The sequence below is a fragment of the Echinops telfairi genome, unplaced genomic scaffold (genome assembly GCF_000313985.2).
Source record: "Echinops telfairi isolate 266 unplaced genomic scaffold, ASM31398v2 ScPeMD7_7400;HRSCAF=8409, whole genome shotgun sequence".
Taxonomy (NCBI): Eukaryota; Metazoa; Chordata; class Mammalia; order Afrosoricida; family Tenrecidae; genus Echinops; species Echinops telfairi.
This window is the reverse complement of record NW_022111300.1, coordinates 21914527-21927805: the sequence shown is the minus strand read 5'-3', so window position 1 is coordinate 21927805 and position 13279 is coordinate 21914527. Positions and strand designations below refer to the sequence as shown.

The 13279-nt window shown below is 42.1% G+C and overlaps 1 protein-coding gene across 1 annotated transcript; it reads right to left on the bottom strand.

Annotated features, from left to right (window-relative positions):
• Positions 1-4273: 4273 nt before the first annotated feature.
• Positions 4274-12152, bottom strand: LOC115871641 (zinc finger protein 397-like). The gene is made up of 3 exons (XM_030887293.2): positions 11667-12152; positions 10973-11114; positions 4274-8371 (listed from the first exon to the last, which is right to left on the bottom strand). The coding sequence occupies exons 1-3, from the start codon at positions 12099-12101 to the stop codon at positions 7494-7496; spliced, it is 1455 nt and encodes a 484-aa protein (XP_030743153.2). The 5' UTR covers positions 12102-12152; the 3' UTR covers positions 4274-7493.
• Positions 12153-13279: the final 1127 nt, after the last annotated feature.

The window sequence follows — 13279 nt, the reverse complement described above, 5'->3', positions numbered from 1 at the left end:
CACACCAAATAATGATAACCTTTTCTGGGGTTTTGATTGAGATTTCACTCTACTTATAGATAAATTTGGGGATTTGGCATTTCTACAATATTGTTTCTAAGGATCACCATGATCTTTAATCTTTTTAAATGCAATCTTCTGAAGATTTTAGTGAAGGTTTTGTTTATCTTTCATTAGACTTACTCTTAAGAGGATATGGAATGAGGGAGATCATTGCTGATATCAAATGTACCTTGGCTGAAAGCAGAAAATACCAGAGAGATGTTCATCTATGTTGACATGTAAAGGCATTGAATTATGTGGATCATAAACTATGGATAACATTATGAAAAATGGGAATTCCAGAACACTTTAATTGTACTTATGCAAAACTTCTCTAGACCAAGATAGTTGTTCAGACAGAACAAGGAAATGCCGTGTCGTTTAAATTCAGGAAAGGTGTTTGAGGTTTTTGTCCTTTCACTGTACTTATTCAATCTGTATGCTGAGTAGATGCTTCCTGAAGAAGCCCATGGTATCAGGATGGGAGGAGGCTCACCAACAACCTGTAGTATGCAGACTATAAAACTCACTTGCTGATAATGAAGAGGACTTGAAACTCCTACTGATAAAGATCAAATACCATAGCCTACTTAATTATTCACATTTAGATTGATTGTTGATATAATTGGATTAACATGTACCCTAGTTGTACCTGTCTTCTGTTCATTACTTCTGCTTGTTGTTCCTATTTTTTCTTTTTTTGTCATCCATTCTTTTTAACCTTCTCTGGTTTTAATGGGGCTTTTTTTCTATCTTCCCATAGCACAGCAATTACACTTTAAAAATATTTTGTTAGGTGTCTTGCTGATTTTGTCATATAAATTTACAACAATGTCTACTTCCAAATAACAATAGACCACTTTATGGATAATGCAGGGTATTTTATAACAGAGTATAAGTTCTTTGGAGAAATGTCTATGCAAATTCTCTGCTCATTTTTAAATAAAGTTTTCTTTTTATTGTTGAATTGTAAAATTTTTTGTATGTTTTGAATACTATACATACAGACACAGAGTCAGAGTACCAAAGAGAAGTGGCTGACCTTCAACCATAACAGAGGTAGCATGGCCAAGAACTGGTACTGAAGGAAGAAGTCCAAGCTGCAAAAACAAAGCTATGGGAATTGACAGAATAACAGTTAAGATATTTTGACACACATAAGCCATGCTAGAAAGGCTTGCTTATTTCTTCCAAGACATTTAGAAGACAGCTACCTGGCCAACCTACTGGAAGACATCTGTGTTAGGTGGGGTTCTCTAGAGAAGCAAAACAATGACCTATCTATATAAAACTCAAACTCACTGCTATCAGGTTGATGCCGACTCACTGCAAGCCTAAGGGGCAGGGTAGAACTGCCTGTGTGGGTTTCAAAGACTGTGGCTCTTTTTTCTTCTTCTTTCAGACTGTCACTCTTGTTGGGAGGAAAAGCCCTCAACTTTCTCCCTCAGAGTGACTGACTGGTGTTTTGGAACTGCATAACCCACTACACTACTAGGGCTCTCTCTCTATAAATTCTTATCAAGAAAGGGACTCACACAGGGTAACTTATTACAGAGTTATATGTGGCTTGGCATCTCTTTTTTCCAATCTCTGCTTCGCTTATGTTTAATTCCTTTTATGTCTCAAGAAATTGAATCAAGATATACCACACATGAATCCTTCATTAACATAGCAAATACAACCAATTCCCAAATCGGATTATAACCACAAATATAGAGGTTAGGATTTGCAATACATTTTGGGGGGGCATTCCATCGATAACATTTGCTCTCTTGCCCACTCAAATTCTTTCATGTCCTTGCCATATGCAAAGTACATTCATTCACCTCATTACATCATTGCAAAAGTCTTAAATCAAATCCAAGTCCCAAACCTCATCTTCTGAAGCCTCTCGATAAAATATGGGTGAGATTTTTGGCATATACCATCTAGGTGCAAGATTCTTCTTCAACTATGAACTATGAAATACAGAACACAAGTGTCTGTTTCCAAGGTACAGCGATCGAGCACGCAAAGAGGTAGACCTTACCAGACAAAAGGGAGAAACTGAAGGAAAGAAGGATGGGGGCAGAGGGGAAGTAACAGACACTAAGCAAGTCCAAAGCCCAGAACAAATTACAATCAAAGCTTTAAAACAGCTCTGTTCTCTGAGACCATCTGGGTAATGGCCCTGCCCTCCAGACTCTGGCATCAGTGATGTTCTCTGGATTCTGGTGGAGACGCCTCAGCCCTGGAGGTTGGCTCTGCCTTCGGTCCTTATTGCATGGCCATTGGGCTCCCTTGGCTTTGAGCAGCTCCATTCTAGTCTTACCTGAGTAGCAACTCCAGTACCTCAGCATTGGCAGGCCCTTTCTTCCTGCCACCTGGGCATGACAATCTCGCCCCTTCCCTCACTTTTGGATAAGAGCCCCAAAACCCCAACACCAGGCCTGTGGGAAACAGAAGGATTTCTCCCAAGTTGTCTCCCCAAATATATGCCAAACTTAGCTGCTTGCGAATGACTATACACTTGGAGGTCATCAGGAGTAGATCGGGGTCATTCTCGTAAGAGCTATCAGCCATCTAGACCAAGCAGACACCACACTGTTTATCCCATAACAAGTAGGGCCCACTCCCTTCTGATAAGGATAGTAGTTGTCTGTTTCCTTGGAGGAGACACCAGAGAGGTCAAACCCACCCAAGGATGACCAAGGTTAGGCTGCCATCATGAATCTAGGGTCTGCCCGTCTTGTCACATGTATACCCCTAGGCCTTCCCATTCCTATGAGCATACCTCTAGCTCATCCCCTTCCTGTTATACTTATGCCTATCATAGATCCCTTTCCCACGATGTGTATGCCTATTGTACTGCCCCTTCCTGTGACATGTGGGTAACCATGCCCTCCTAATGAGATAACCCTTGGTTAGCAATAAAGTGGGGGCTCCCCTGTTCTTGCTCCCGAGGCTCTCTCCTGCTCTTGTGGCTGGGCTCCCCCCACGAAGACCACCAAGCGGGGCTGAGGTGAGCATGCTACCATGGATTGTGTCTGACTCCATTATTCCAATCTCTCCTCTACCTCTCATGCTCTCTATGACTTTACTATAATCTTTCCTTATTATCGTTGTACAATTGTGCCTACCAGACCTGTGATGATTTGTTGGGGACCCTCCTCGCCCCACACATGCCCTTAATGCCAGCCCCATATGTCAATGTTCCACCCTTTGAGATCCTTGAGACGGTCGCTCCACCCTTTGACAATGAGGTGATGCTGCTTTCTGTGTTCCTTCTAACTGTTCTATGTGTGTGCTTCTCCAGGAAGGATCTTTTTTGGAGGACAACAGATGGAGACCTATTTTCTGCTTGGAGGATTTCAAGAGTTAAACAGCATCTTGATTTTATTCCTCCCCAGGCCCCATCGGTCTAAGCTGATGAGTTAAAGAGGCATAACCTCTTTAACAAGATTGTATAACCATGCACTTGCTGAAAATTCTAGGACACGTGCCATTAGGTTGAACCATCTTCCAAATGTTTGTATTACTGTAATTTTGCACTGTCCATTTTTCAGTGTTTTTGCTTCCAAATTCTAATACAAATGGTGAAGAGAGACTGTGTGATCCCTTTAACATTTTGCTCAACCTCTTCAGCAGATATTCAAGTTCACCACTTACAAGTTCTAACCAAATATTTGGACACAATTATTTGCCACTGCACAAAAAGCATTCCCTTCTTCCGATGTGCAATCACACATTCATCATTTACTTTTCAAACCTCACCAGAAGTATACTTAATGTCCACATTTCTAGCAGCATTCTGTTCCTGGTGCCATATGTATTCTCCAAGATGATACATTCTCAATAGCCCTCTGCACATCTTTCTGAACCCTCCCTAGAAATGTCTCCAATTTCCTTAATTCTTCAGCCTCTCTAAAGCAATCTAGGTTTTTCCTATTTAAAAAAATAAAAACAAATAAAAGCACTGCCATTGGGTCAATTCTGACTCATAGCAACCCTACTTAGGGTTCCCCGGGAAAATCCTAGGGATTTTGGAGCAGATTACTTCCTCTTTCTCCCAAAGACTGGCTGGTAGTCTTGAACTGCCAACCTCACGGTTAGCCCTGACAAAGCCACTCTTCTCACCCATTTGTTATCCAATTCCAAAAACATATCCACATGTTAGAACAGCATCCTCCTCTTCTCGAACCAAATTGTCTTAGTAATCTAGTCTTGCTATAACAGAAATACAATAAGTGACTTTAACAAATAGAAATTTATTTGCTCACAGTTTGAAAGTACAGAGGACTGGCTCAGTGGGGAAGGCTTTCTCTCTCGGTTGGCTCTGGAGACTACTGCTGGGTGATCTTCATGTGGCTTGGTAACGCTCTTCCCCATCTCTGCTCTGATTGCATGTTTCATCTCAAAAGAAATGGACTCAAGATACATCCTACATTAACACATTAGAAAACACATTTCCAAAGGCAATAATAATGACAGGCATAGAGGTCAGGATTTACAACAAATATTTTGGGGGACATGTTTAAACCATCACATTATACAAAGGCATTCGACTGCAGATCATAACAAATTATGGATAACACTGTGACGAATGGGAACTCCAGAACACCTCACTGTGTTCATGCGGAACCTGTGCGCACACCAAGAAGAGGCAGTCCTTCAAACAGAAGAGGGAGGGTACTGTGTAGTTTAAAACCAGGGCAGTGATACATCAGCGGTTAATCATTTCACCATACTTACTCAATCTGTATGCTGAGCAAATAACTCAAGAAACCGGACGATATGAAGAAAACAGCATTAGCACTGAGGGAAGGCTCCTAAGTCACCTTTGAGATTTGGATGATAGAACCTTGCCTGCTGAAAGTGAACAGGACTTGAAACCCTTACTGATGAAGTTTAAAGACCAAAACCTTCAGTGTGGATTGCACATCAACAGAGAAAAAAGTCCTCGGAATCCGCAATACCAGCAGTAAGTGGAGAAAGGCTGGAGGGACGCTGTCAAGGATTCATTTTACTTGGATTCACAGTCACAGCCCGCGGAGGCAGCAGCCAAATGACGTACCTCACAAGGCACATCTGCTGCAAACGACCTTACAGTTTTAAAAAGCAAGGATGTTGCCTTGGAAACGTAGGTGGGCCTGCCCCACGCCATGGTTATTTTTAATGGCCTCAAATGCATGCAAACACTGGAAAGTGAACCAGGATGACTGGAGAAGTATCAATGTCGTTCAATTACGGGGTTGGTAGAGAGCTGAATATATCATGGGCTACCAGAAGTTTGACCATAAAGACCTTTGAACTACAGCCAGAATGTGACTTAGAAATGAGCATGAAGAATCTTTTGTCTCCCGTACTTTTGACACATCATCAGGTAGAACTCGTTCCTGGGGGATGGGGGGTGAATCATGCGTGGTAGAGGCTCAGCGAGAAAGTTTTCCTCAGTGAGGAAACTCCGGGGCTTCACAAAGGGCACAAACCTATCATCAACTGGGAGGATGCCACAGGACTGGGCTGTACTTCACTGTTGTAGCTGAACCTAAGGAACTCAACAACATGAAGTTATTCCTACACACATCTTGCCCTTTTCATTTTCCATAGGTCTTTCCCTGTGAAAAAGAACCAAAAAAAACGAGGAAAGCATTGAATGGTTCCTAGTATTTTGTTACTTTTTACTTACTTTGAACAAGTGAGAATTTTTTCTCTTCAAACACCAGTATTTAACTCTTACACAGCTCACTGTTTAACAGATAGCAATCTATGTTCTGACCTATAGAAGCATGCTTCTCTGTTGCTTTTTAACTCTCGGTAATCAATCAGGGCTCTAAACTTCCCATCAGATTTGGTGGGAAGGATCTTAGTCTAGTAGGTCTTTTGAATAACATGTCTGTTTCTGACTAACCACTACAATTTAGCCTTGCGCTAAGCACTTCCCTGCAGGTTCCTCAGAAGACAAGGATCTCTGGATCAGTCATGACTATGATTTTGTTTCACAAAAGAAATTGTGAAAAACTGGTGACGGTAGTTAAGTCAAAGCTCACCATGTGCGTGGTACCTGAAAAACATCACTCATAGACTCCGAGACCCTGGCTGATTTATCTTGAGTACTGGAGCCCAAGGGTGTACTAGGAAATGTGTGACACAGGCTCAGAAACAAATGATATGGCAATACCACCAGCTTCCATCCAGAGCAGCTCTATTTTAGGACACAAAGGAGCCCTCGTGTCTGGGAAACCGAGCTGGACAACTTTCAACAGTCTTATTATCTAGGCTGGCTTTCGTCCCCCAGCCCCACGGACGTTCTAGCGCAGCCTACAGGTTTGTCAAGGAAGGTACATATTGGCCCTTTGCCTGAGGTCACACCAGACCAAGTCCAACTTACAGAATACCTCATGGTCTAAGGGCTCGTTTTGTTAAACGGGCTTTTCCTGTGGCCTCTATTTTGACACAAAGCATTGATTAAAATGTTCTTGCTCCATTTGTTTCTCCCAAAAGGAACTTCAGACAAAGTGGCCTTCTAGTTTTACTTTACATAGATGCCACTGTATCTTTCTCACCTGTTGTTCTGATTGTTGGGAGGCGTCTCCCTGGCATAACTCCCTCGCTACCTCCCACGTATCTTTTAGTGCATCTCCCCCAAGCCTTTCCTTGGACAGGTTTTCCTTTTGGGGTTGGCAGCAGCAATCACATCATAGTGTGCCTCACTGTCCTTCCCTGCTATCGATGTTTCCCGAAGTGGGTGATAGCACCCGCTAGGGGGTGCTGTAGCAATCCAGGGAGGCTGCAAAAGCCTTCTGTAGAGAGAAAGATTTTAAATGCCAGAGGAGAGGTAACCAAAAAAAAATTTTTTTCCCCCCCTGAAAAGTGGACTGTAGGCCAAGTAAGTTTGGGAACTGATGCCTTAGACTGTGGAATGGCCCCTTCTCTGTCGTCTTCCCACACACACCAAATTCTTTTTTCCTTCTCTCTCACAATTTCTGCTTGCCCTAGGCACAACAAAAAGCTACTTCCCTCATCTTTCTTGCTGCCCTGCCACTGTCCTTATTTGTGATAGGAAATGTTTTATGAATTCCTAAGAGTGACAAAAAGTCCCTCAGAGTGTATGCATCATTGCAGCCCTGGAACAAGCGGACGCAATGATGAGTCTGGCTCACCAGCCCTTTGCATGATGCCCTCGTGGGAAGTGAGGTCGCAATGCTACCTTGCGATTTCCTGAGTACTCTTTATGGTAAAAAGGAAAAGCTGAAAGTAATGGCTCTCCCCTCTGCCATTCTCATTAGTCACAGAAAAGGTTTTCAAGGGTCAGTATTCATCAGTTTTCGGAAATGCTACACACATCAAGTTAAGACTGACTGAAGACCTAGCAGATCGCAGACTGACTGGAATATTGTTCCAGAGTAAATGCCTTTGACTCACAAAGACAAGGATCGACCAGAATAGTTACCAGTCAATGTAATCACAAGTTACTCTACAGTGTGGACTCTCTGATGACGCATGAGAACTGACTGGTGCCTGAAAGCTTTCCCACATTCATTACATATATAATCTTCATCCCCAGAGTGCATTCTCTGATACTGAGTTAGGGCTGAGCTCCTTTTGAAGGCTTTGCCACATTCATTACATGGATATGGCTCCGTTCCACTGTGAATTCTCTGATGTCTAATGAGATTTGAGCTCAAACTGAAGGCTTTTCCACACACATTACATTTATAGGGCTTTTCACCAGTGTGAATTCTTTGATGTATAATTAGATACGAACTTTGGCTGAATGCTTTGCCACATTCGTTACATATACAAGCTTTTTCCCCAGTATGAATTTTCCGATGTCTAATAAGGGCTGAGCGCTGATTGAAGGCTTTCCCACATTCAGTGCACTCATATGCTTTCTCCCCACTATGAATCCGCTGATGAATAATAAGGTATGACCTCAAACTAAAGGCCTTTCCACACTGGTTACACTGGTAGGGCTTCTCTCCAGTATGGATTCTCTGATGTTGTGTTAGAGAGGAATGTTGCTTGAAGCTGTGCCCACACACGTCACATCTGTAAGGTCTCTCTTCTGTAAGAACTTTCTGACATGGCATGGAGTTTGTACTCAGAATCAAGCTTTGATGATTATCATGATGGTCCCTCTTTCCTAGAGATTCATGTGTGAAGATCACTTGACTAAAACGGTCTCCTTGGGGAGGGGCTCTTAATTTCTTATCTGTATCATTTCCTTGATGCCATTCTATATGGTTTTCAAGTTCACTAACTTCTCTGAATGAAGATTCCAGAGGAAGTCCTTGTGATTTTTCTCCTAAAATCTGCTCCTTGCTCGCCGATTTGCTGTTCTCACCATCTGAAATAATAGCAAAAGCCAGATTTTATATTTTCAGTCACTCTGAATACTCAGGCATTATTTGTTCACGTGCATCTTTATTTTCAACTAGCTGTACTAGGGTTCTGCCTGCTTTCTAATGTTCTGCCCTGTTTAACCTTTGATTTTCACTCTTCTCTGCTTTTGAGAGGTCAACTGATCAATTTCCATCTGTTATTTTTTTTTCATATTTGGTTGCTAATAGTCAGAATCAAGGCCCTGGAAGTAAGTGGTCTTTTATATTTATATATATATATATATATATATATATACATACATACATATATATACATATATATATACATACACACATATATAGTCTTTTATGTATGTATGTATGTATGTATATATATATATTAGTTCTCTCATATTTCTGTAACTCTTGTCCATCAGTATTTAAACCTTCCTCACATAACTCCTTCAACCAACCTTACTCACAATCAGGTGAAAGCTTTTCCAAAGGTTGCTTGTATTCATCCCAATTTTGCAATTTGGTTTCTGCGTTCTTCTAACTTACTTCCAGAGATAGAACTCTCAACAAGATCACCAGTTTCAGAGCTGCTTAATCCAATGGGAACTTCCCAAATCTTGTTTAGTTGGCCTCTCTGAAGCATTTGACTGTGGGATACCCCACCTTCCTTTGAAAGACAGTCTCTTTCAACAATAGTTGCTGTGGCTGTTTCTTCTTAGCCTTCAGGCCTGTCACTGAATTATTAGTGTTCCTCAGGATTCTCTTCTGGACTCCTGTGAATCTACGCCACAATTCCTTCTTAAGCTTCAATTATTATGCGTAGTGTTTCCCTAGGGCCCCACTCCTAACCCACCCGATCCAAATTTGTTTTAGACTCTCAAATCTAACTGCTAATTGGAAAAATGTCCCCAAATATCTCACATTAAACACATCATCATATATATTTATTTCTGCTTGTATTTTCCTCCTTTAATGAATTGTTATTAGTGACCGTTAAATTGATTATGACTCATGGTGAGCCCAGGTGTCACAGAACTGTGCTCCATAGTTTTTTAGAAGGAAGCTGCCTGCCAGGCCTTGTCTTCCAAAGTGTTTCTCGGTAGGTAAGGGTGTTCTAGTTGATAACATTTTCCAATTGACAATATACAACATTTACATGCATGGCACCACAAACTCAGAATGCTTAACACTGAAAACTGTGTATGTCTCAAGCTCTCCTCTCTTATCCTTCCTTTCTAGCAATTTCACTGAAGTAAAATGTAGAACTTTTAATGCTGATTGACCTTCCTGGGGTAACAAAAGGATAGCATTTATTTTTATTTATTCAGGGTGGTCTCCTGAATGGCTAAGGCTCCAGGACTGTACTCTTGCCTTCCTCAAATCTATTCTAAATCAATCCCGTCACTCCTTTGCCCAAAACCCTTTAATTGTACCCCACTCAAACTCTCCAAATTCACTGTCATCAAGTCATGTTGGACTCATAGCGAATCTATGATGTAGACAGAGTAGAACTGCCTCTTTGGGTTTCTGAGACTTTAAGTCTTTAGTGGAGCCGACAGCCTCATCTTTCTCCTAGGGAGCCGCTGGTAAGTTGGAATTGCCAACCTTCCAGTTTGCAGTTCTAGCATCACCCACTGTGCCGCCAGGGGTCCTTATTTAACACTGAAGAAAGTGTATATGGTCTTACTACCTGGATCCTAGTTTCCCTCTTAACACCATGCAAGTCAACCTGGATTAGCTGCCTGTATTCCCACATAAGATGTTTGCATCTTCTGGGGATAATCTGCCTCCATTTTACTGGCTGTATTCTACTGGTACTACAGGTCTAAAGTATCTTTTCCTCCAAGTGTTCTTTGAACTTCTAAGATTGGGGTAGGTGGGTGCTACCTTATGTGCTCCCATTGCACTTGTCATTAGCTGCCATCAAATCAGTCCATACCTCATGGTAACCACTGTTATACGTAAGGTTTTCAGTGACTGACAGTAGGAAGTACATCAGTAGACTCTCTCCTTGGTCTTTCTTAGTGGGAAAGCGCTGCTGAAACCTCTTCGGCATCAGAGCAACGCATAATCCTCCACTGACAGGTGGGTGGTGACTTCCAGTGTCCTCACCGAGAAACGATCTTGAGGAGAATTCTACCCGTCAACCACCACCTTGACTCTCGAGCTTCCAGAGAGTAAGGTTAAACACTATGTTGCAATGCAGTTTTGGTCATCCAGCACTCTACCTAGTCCTGAAAGATCGTCGAAGGTAGGAATCTAATACCCAACATTTATTGGTACTTATTAAATTATAAAATGAAGACATGAATGAATAAGTGAATAAATGACCAGCAGAGTGATGGAGTGCTGACTGCAAATGATGAAGAAATAAAGCTGGTAAAGTGAGAATTTCTGGTCCAGAATAATAAAGGCGATCCTCAGCTAAAAAGAAATACAAACAATCCTATACCTTCAAAACCTGAGTCCTACCGTATATACTCGAGTATAAGCTGACCTGAAAATCAGCTGAGGCAACTAATTTTACCACAAAAACTGCATACAAAAGGTGCTGAGAAACTTAATATATACGGTAATTAAATACAGTCCCCAGATGAGTTTCAATTCCTCACCACTTTGGGGGGACCGGCACGGTTCCCAGGATTTCAGCTGTGTCTTTAAAGGCTGCAGTTGGACGTTTATTGACTCTTGGCATGCTCCATGAGAGGTGAAATCCTTCCACGGCACTGCTGGCCCTTGTGGACTCGCTGGAACCTGAAGTCAAAAATCAAATGTGCTTAGGTTTGTGAGAGCATCCCTGGGAGAAACTAGTAAAAGTTTCAACAAATAACTCAACAAACATCTTTGGGAATGAGGAATGGGGGAAAGAGAACCATATAAACGGGAGATTTAGGCAGGTCCGGTAGTCACTTCAGGCTTATGGTTCAGTGGTTGTGAGTCAATATGTGTCCTCCCAAACACTGCTGAAAATCCAACCTTTTGTTATTTTAATGGCAGGATTACAGGAGGGTGCATTTGGAGTCAATCTCCTTTGAGGTAAAGAGATCAAACATAAGACAGCAAGCAGACTCTGAAGAGACGAGGAGCTTTCTCCAGAGTCCACAAAGAAAGTCTTTCTCCAGAGTTAGCCCCTGAATTCAGGCTTGTACTCTAAACTGGCATAAAATAAATGTGTTTGTTAAAGTCTGGTGGTATTGCATGTGGCCTTCCTGTTATCATATTATTAGCATCAAAACTCATTTCATCCTACTCTTAGGATGGTACCACATTCCTGATACTCTAACACATCACATCTCCTTTGCCCACCTGTTGCCCTGGGTCATCAAACTCTCTCTCCAAATCCTCCAAAAGGGTCACAGCTTCCTCGCCACTTTGTGGACTCTGTTGCTGAACCCAGATCTGTAGCTCCTCGGGCAAGATGCTCAGGAACTGTTCTAATACCAGCAGTTCCAGGATCTGCTCCTTTGTGTGCACCTCTGGCTGCAGCCATTGATGGCAGAGCTCCTGCAGCCGGCCCAGGGCCTCCCGAGGCCCAGGAGTCTCCTTGTAACAAAACTTCCTGAACTGCTGGCGAAACATTTCTTGGAAAGACTGGGTAGTCCCATCCTGTTTAGATTTCTGCTCCCAGGAGAGGCCCTCTTCTACTTTCACTAGTAGCAGTTCTTGTTCCCGGGGATCCTGAGTTCCCAGGCTTGAAAGTGCTCTGGACTCCACAGCCATTCTTGGAAGACAGCTTAGCATAAAGCTCACAACTGGGTTCTGGGCTTGTTTCTTTTAGTATTTCTTCCTTCAATGGCTTTCCTGGGGGGATACAAAAGGATTGTTGATTTATAGCAGTGAAAAAAATCTCTAAGAACGAATAAATAGTTAACATCAATCTCTCCCGTAATTTACTGAATGGGAGATGAGACTGTAACTAAACAAAAATCAGATTACAAAGTAGCCATCAGTCATCTTATTCCGTGTCTCCCATTTTGTCAAATTCCTTCCATTAGTGTTATTAGAAAGATACCATGGTAACGTGAATCAGAAAAGTATGTTTAATTTTCCTTCATCAAGGGGAAAATCTTGCCTGCCCCTATGTCTTCAGCAAGTAAGTTTATAGAATTCTATAAACGAACAAAGGCTTCATATTTATGAGGGAAATAGTACCTGGCTAGAGATTTTTATATATTTATTTTTTTGTTAGTTTCTATCTATGGAAAAGGATGCTGATATTTACTTAGGGTAGTAATAAAGCATTTAAAAATTCTATTAACATGAGTAGATGTAAACAAAAATACTGTCATTATTTGCTATCCGACCAAAATTGGGATTTGTTGAATTCCTTCAATATACACTGAGGCTCAGTCCTTTTTGCCAGGCACTAGAATACAAATGTCCTTGCCCAGAGGGTAAATCAGTCTATGGAGGAACTAACCAATAGGTATTGCTTTGATGTTCAATACGTATTAAATATAAAAAAAAGAACCAAAAGATGTAAAAAGAACAGCGGAAGGCCTCATACAACATGCAAGATCCCGGGAATGAAAACTTTTAAAGTGGACCATGGCAACAAAACAAATTCTGTAGGTATGTTGTGGTACCCACCATGCAGAATCTGGTTTTAGGATAGAACATACATGGATGAATAGGAAGGTTTGTCCTTGAATCACTCATGCTTCAACGTTGACCCTAGCATTATGGTTAACTTTAGAGTCAGGTAGCACACATTTGTGACAATGTACCCGCGCCACTACACTGCCCTTTCTGTTTTTACAACCCTGATTCAACCACCGCGTTTGCGAAAGCAGAGCGCGGGGAGTAGCAGCTTTCTGCTGGAAAGCTGGCAGGGGGTGCGCGCCGGCGTCCTGTCCTCCGGGTCCGCCCGACGCTCGGAGCCGCCGGCCCGACCCCGCCAGAGGCGGGTAACCTCCACC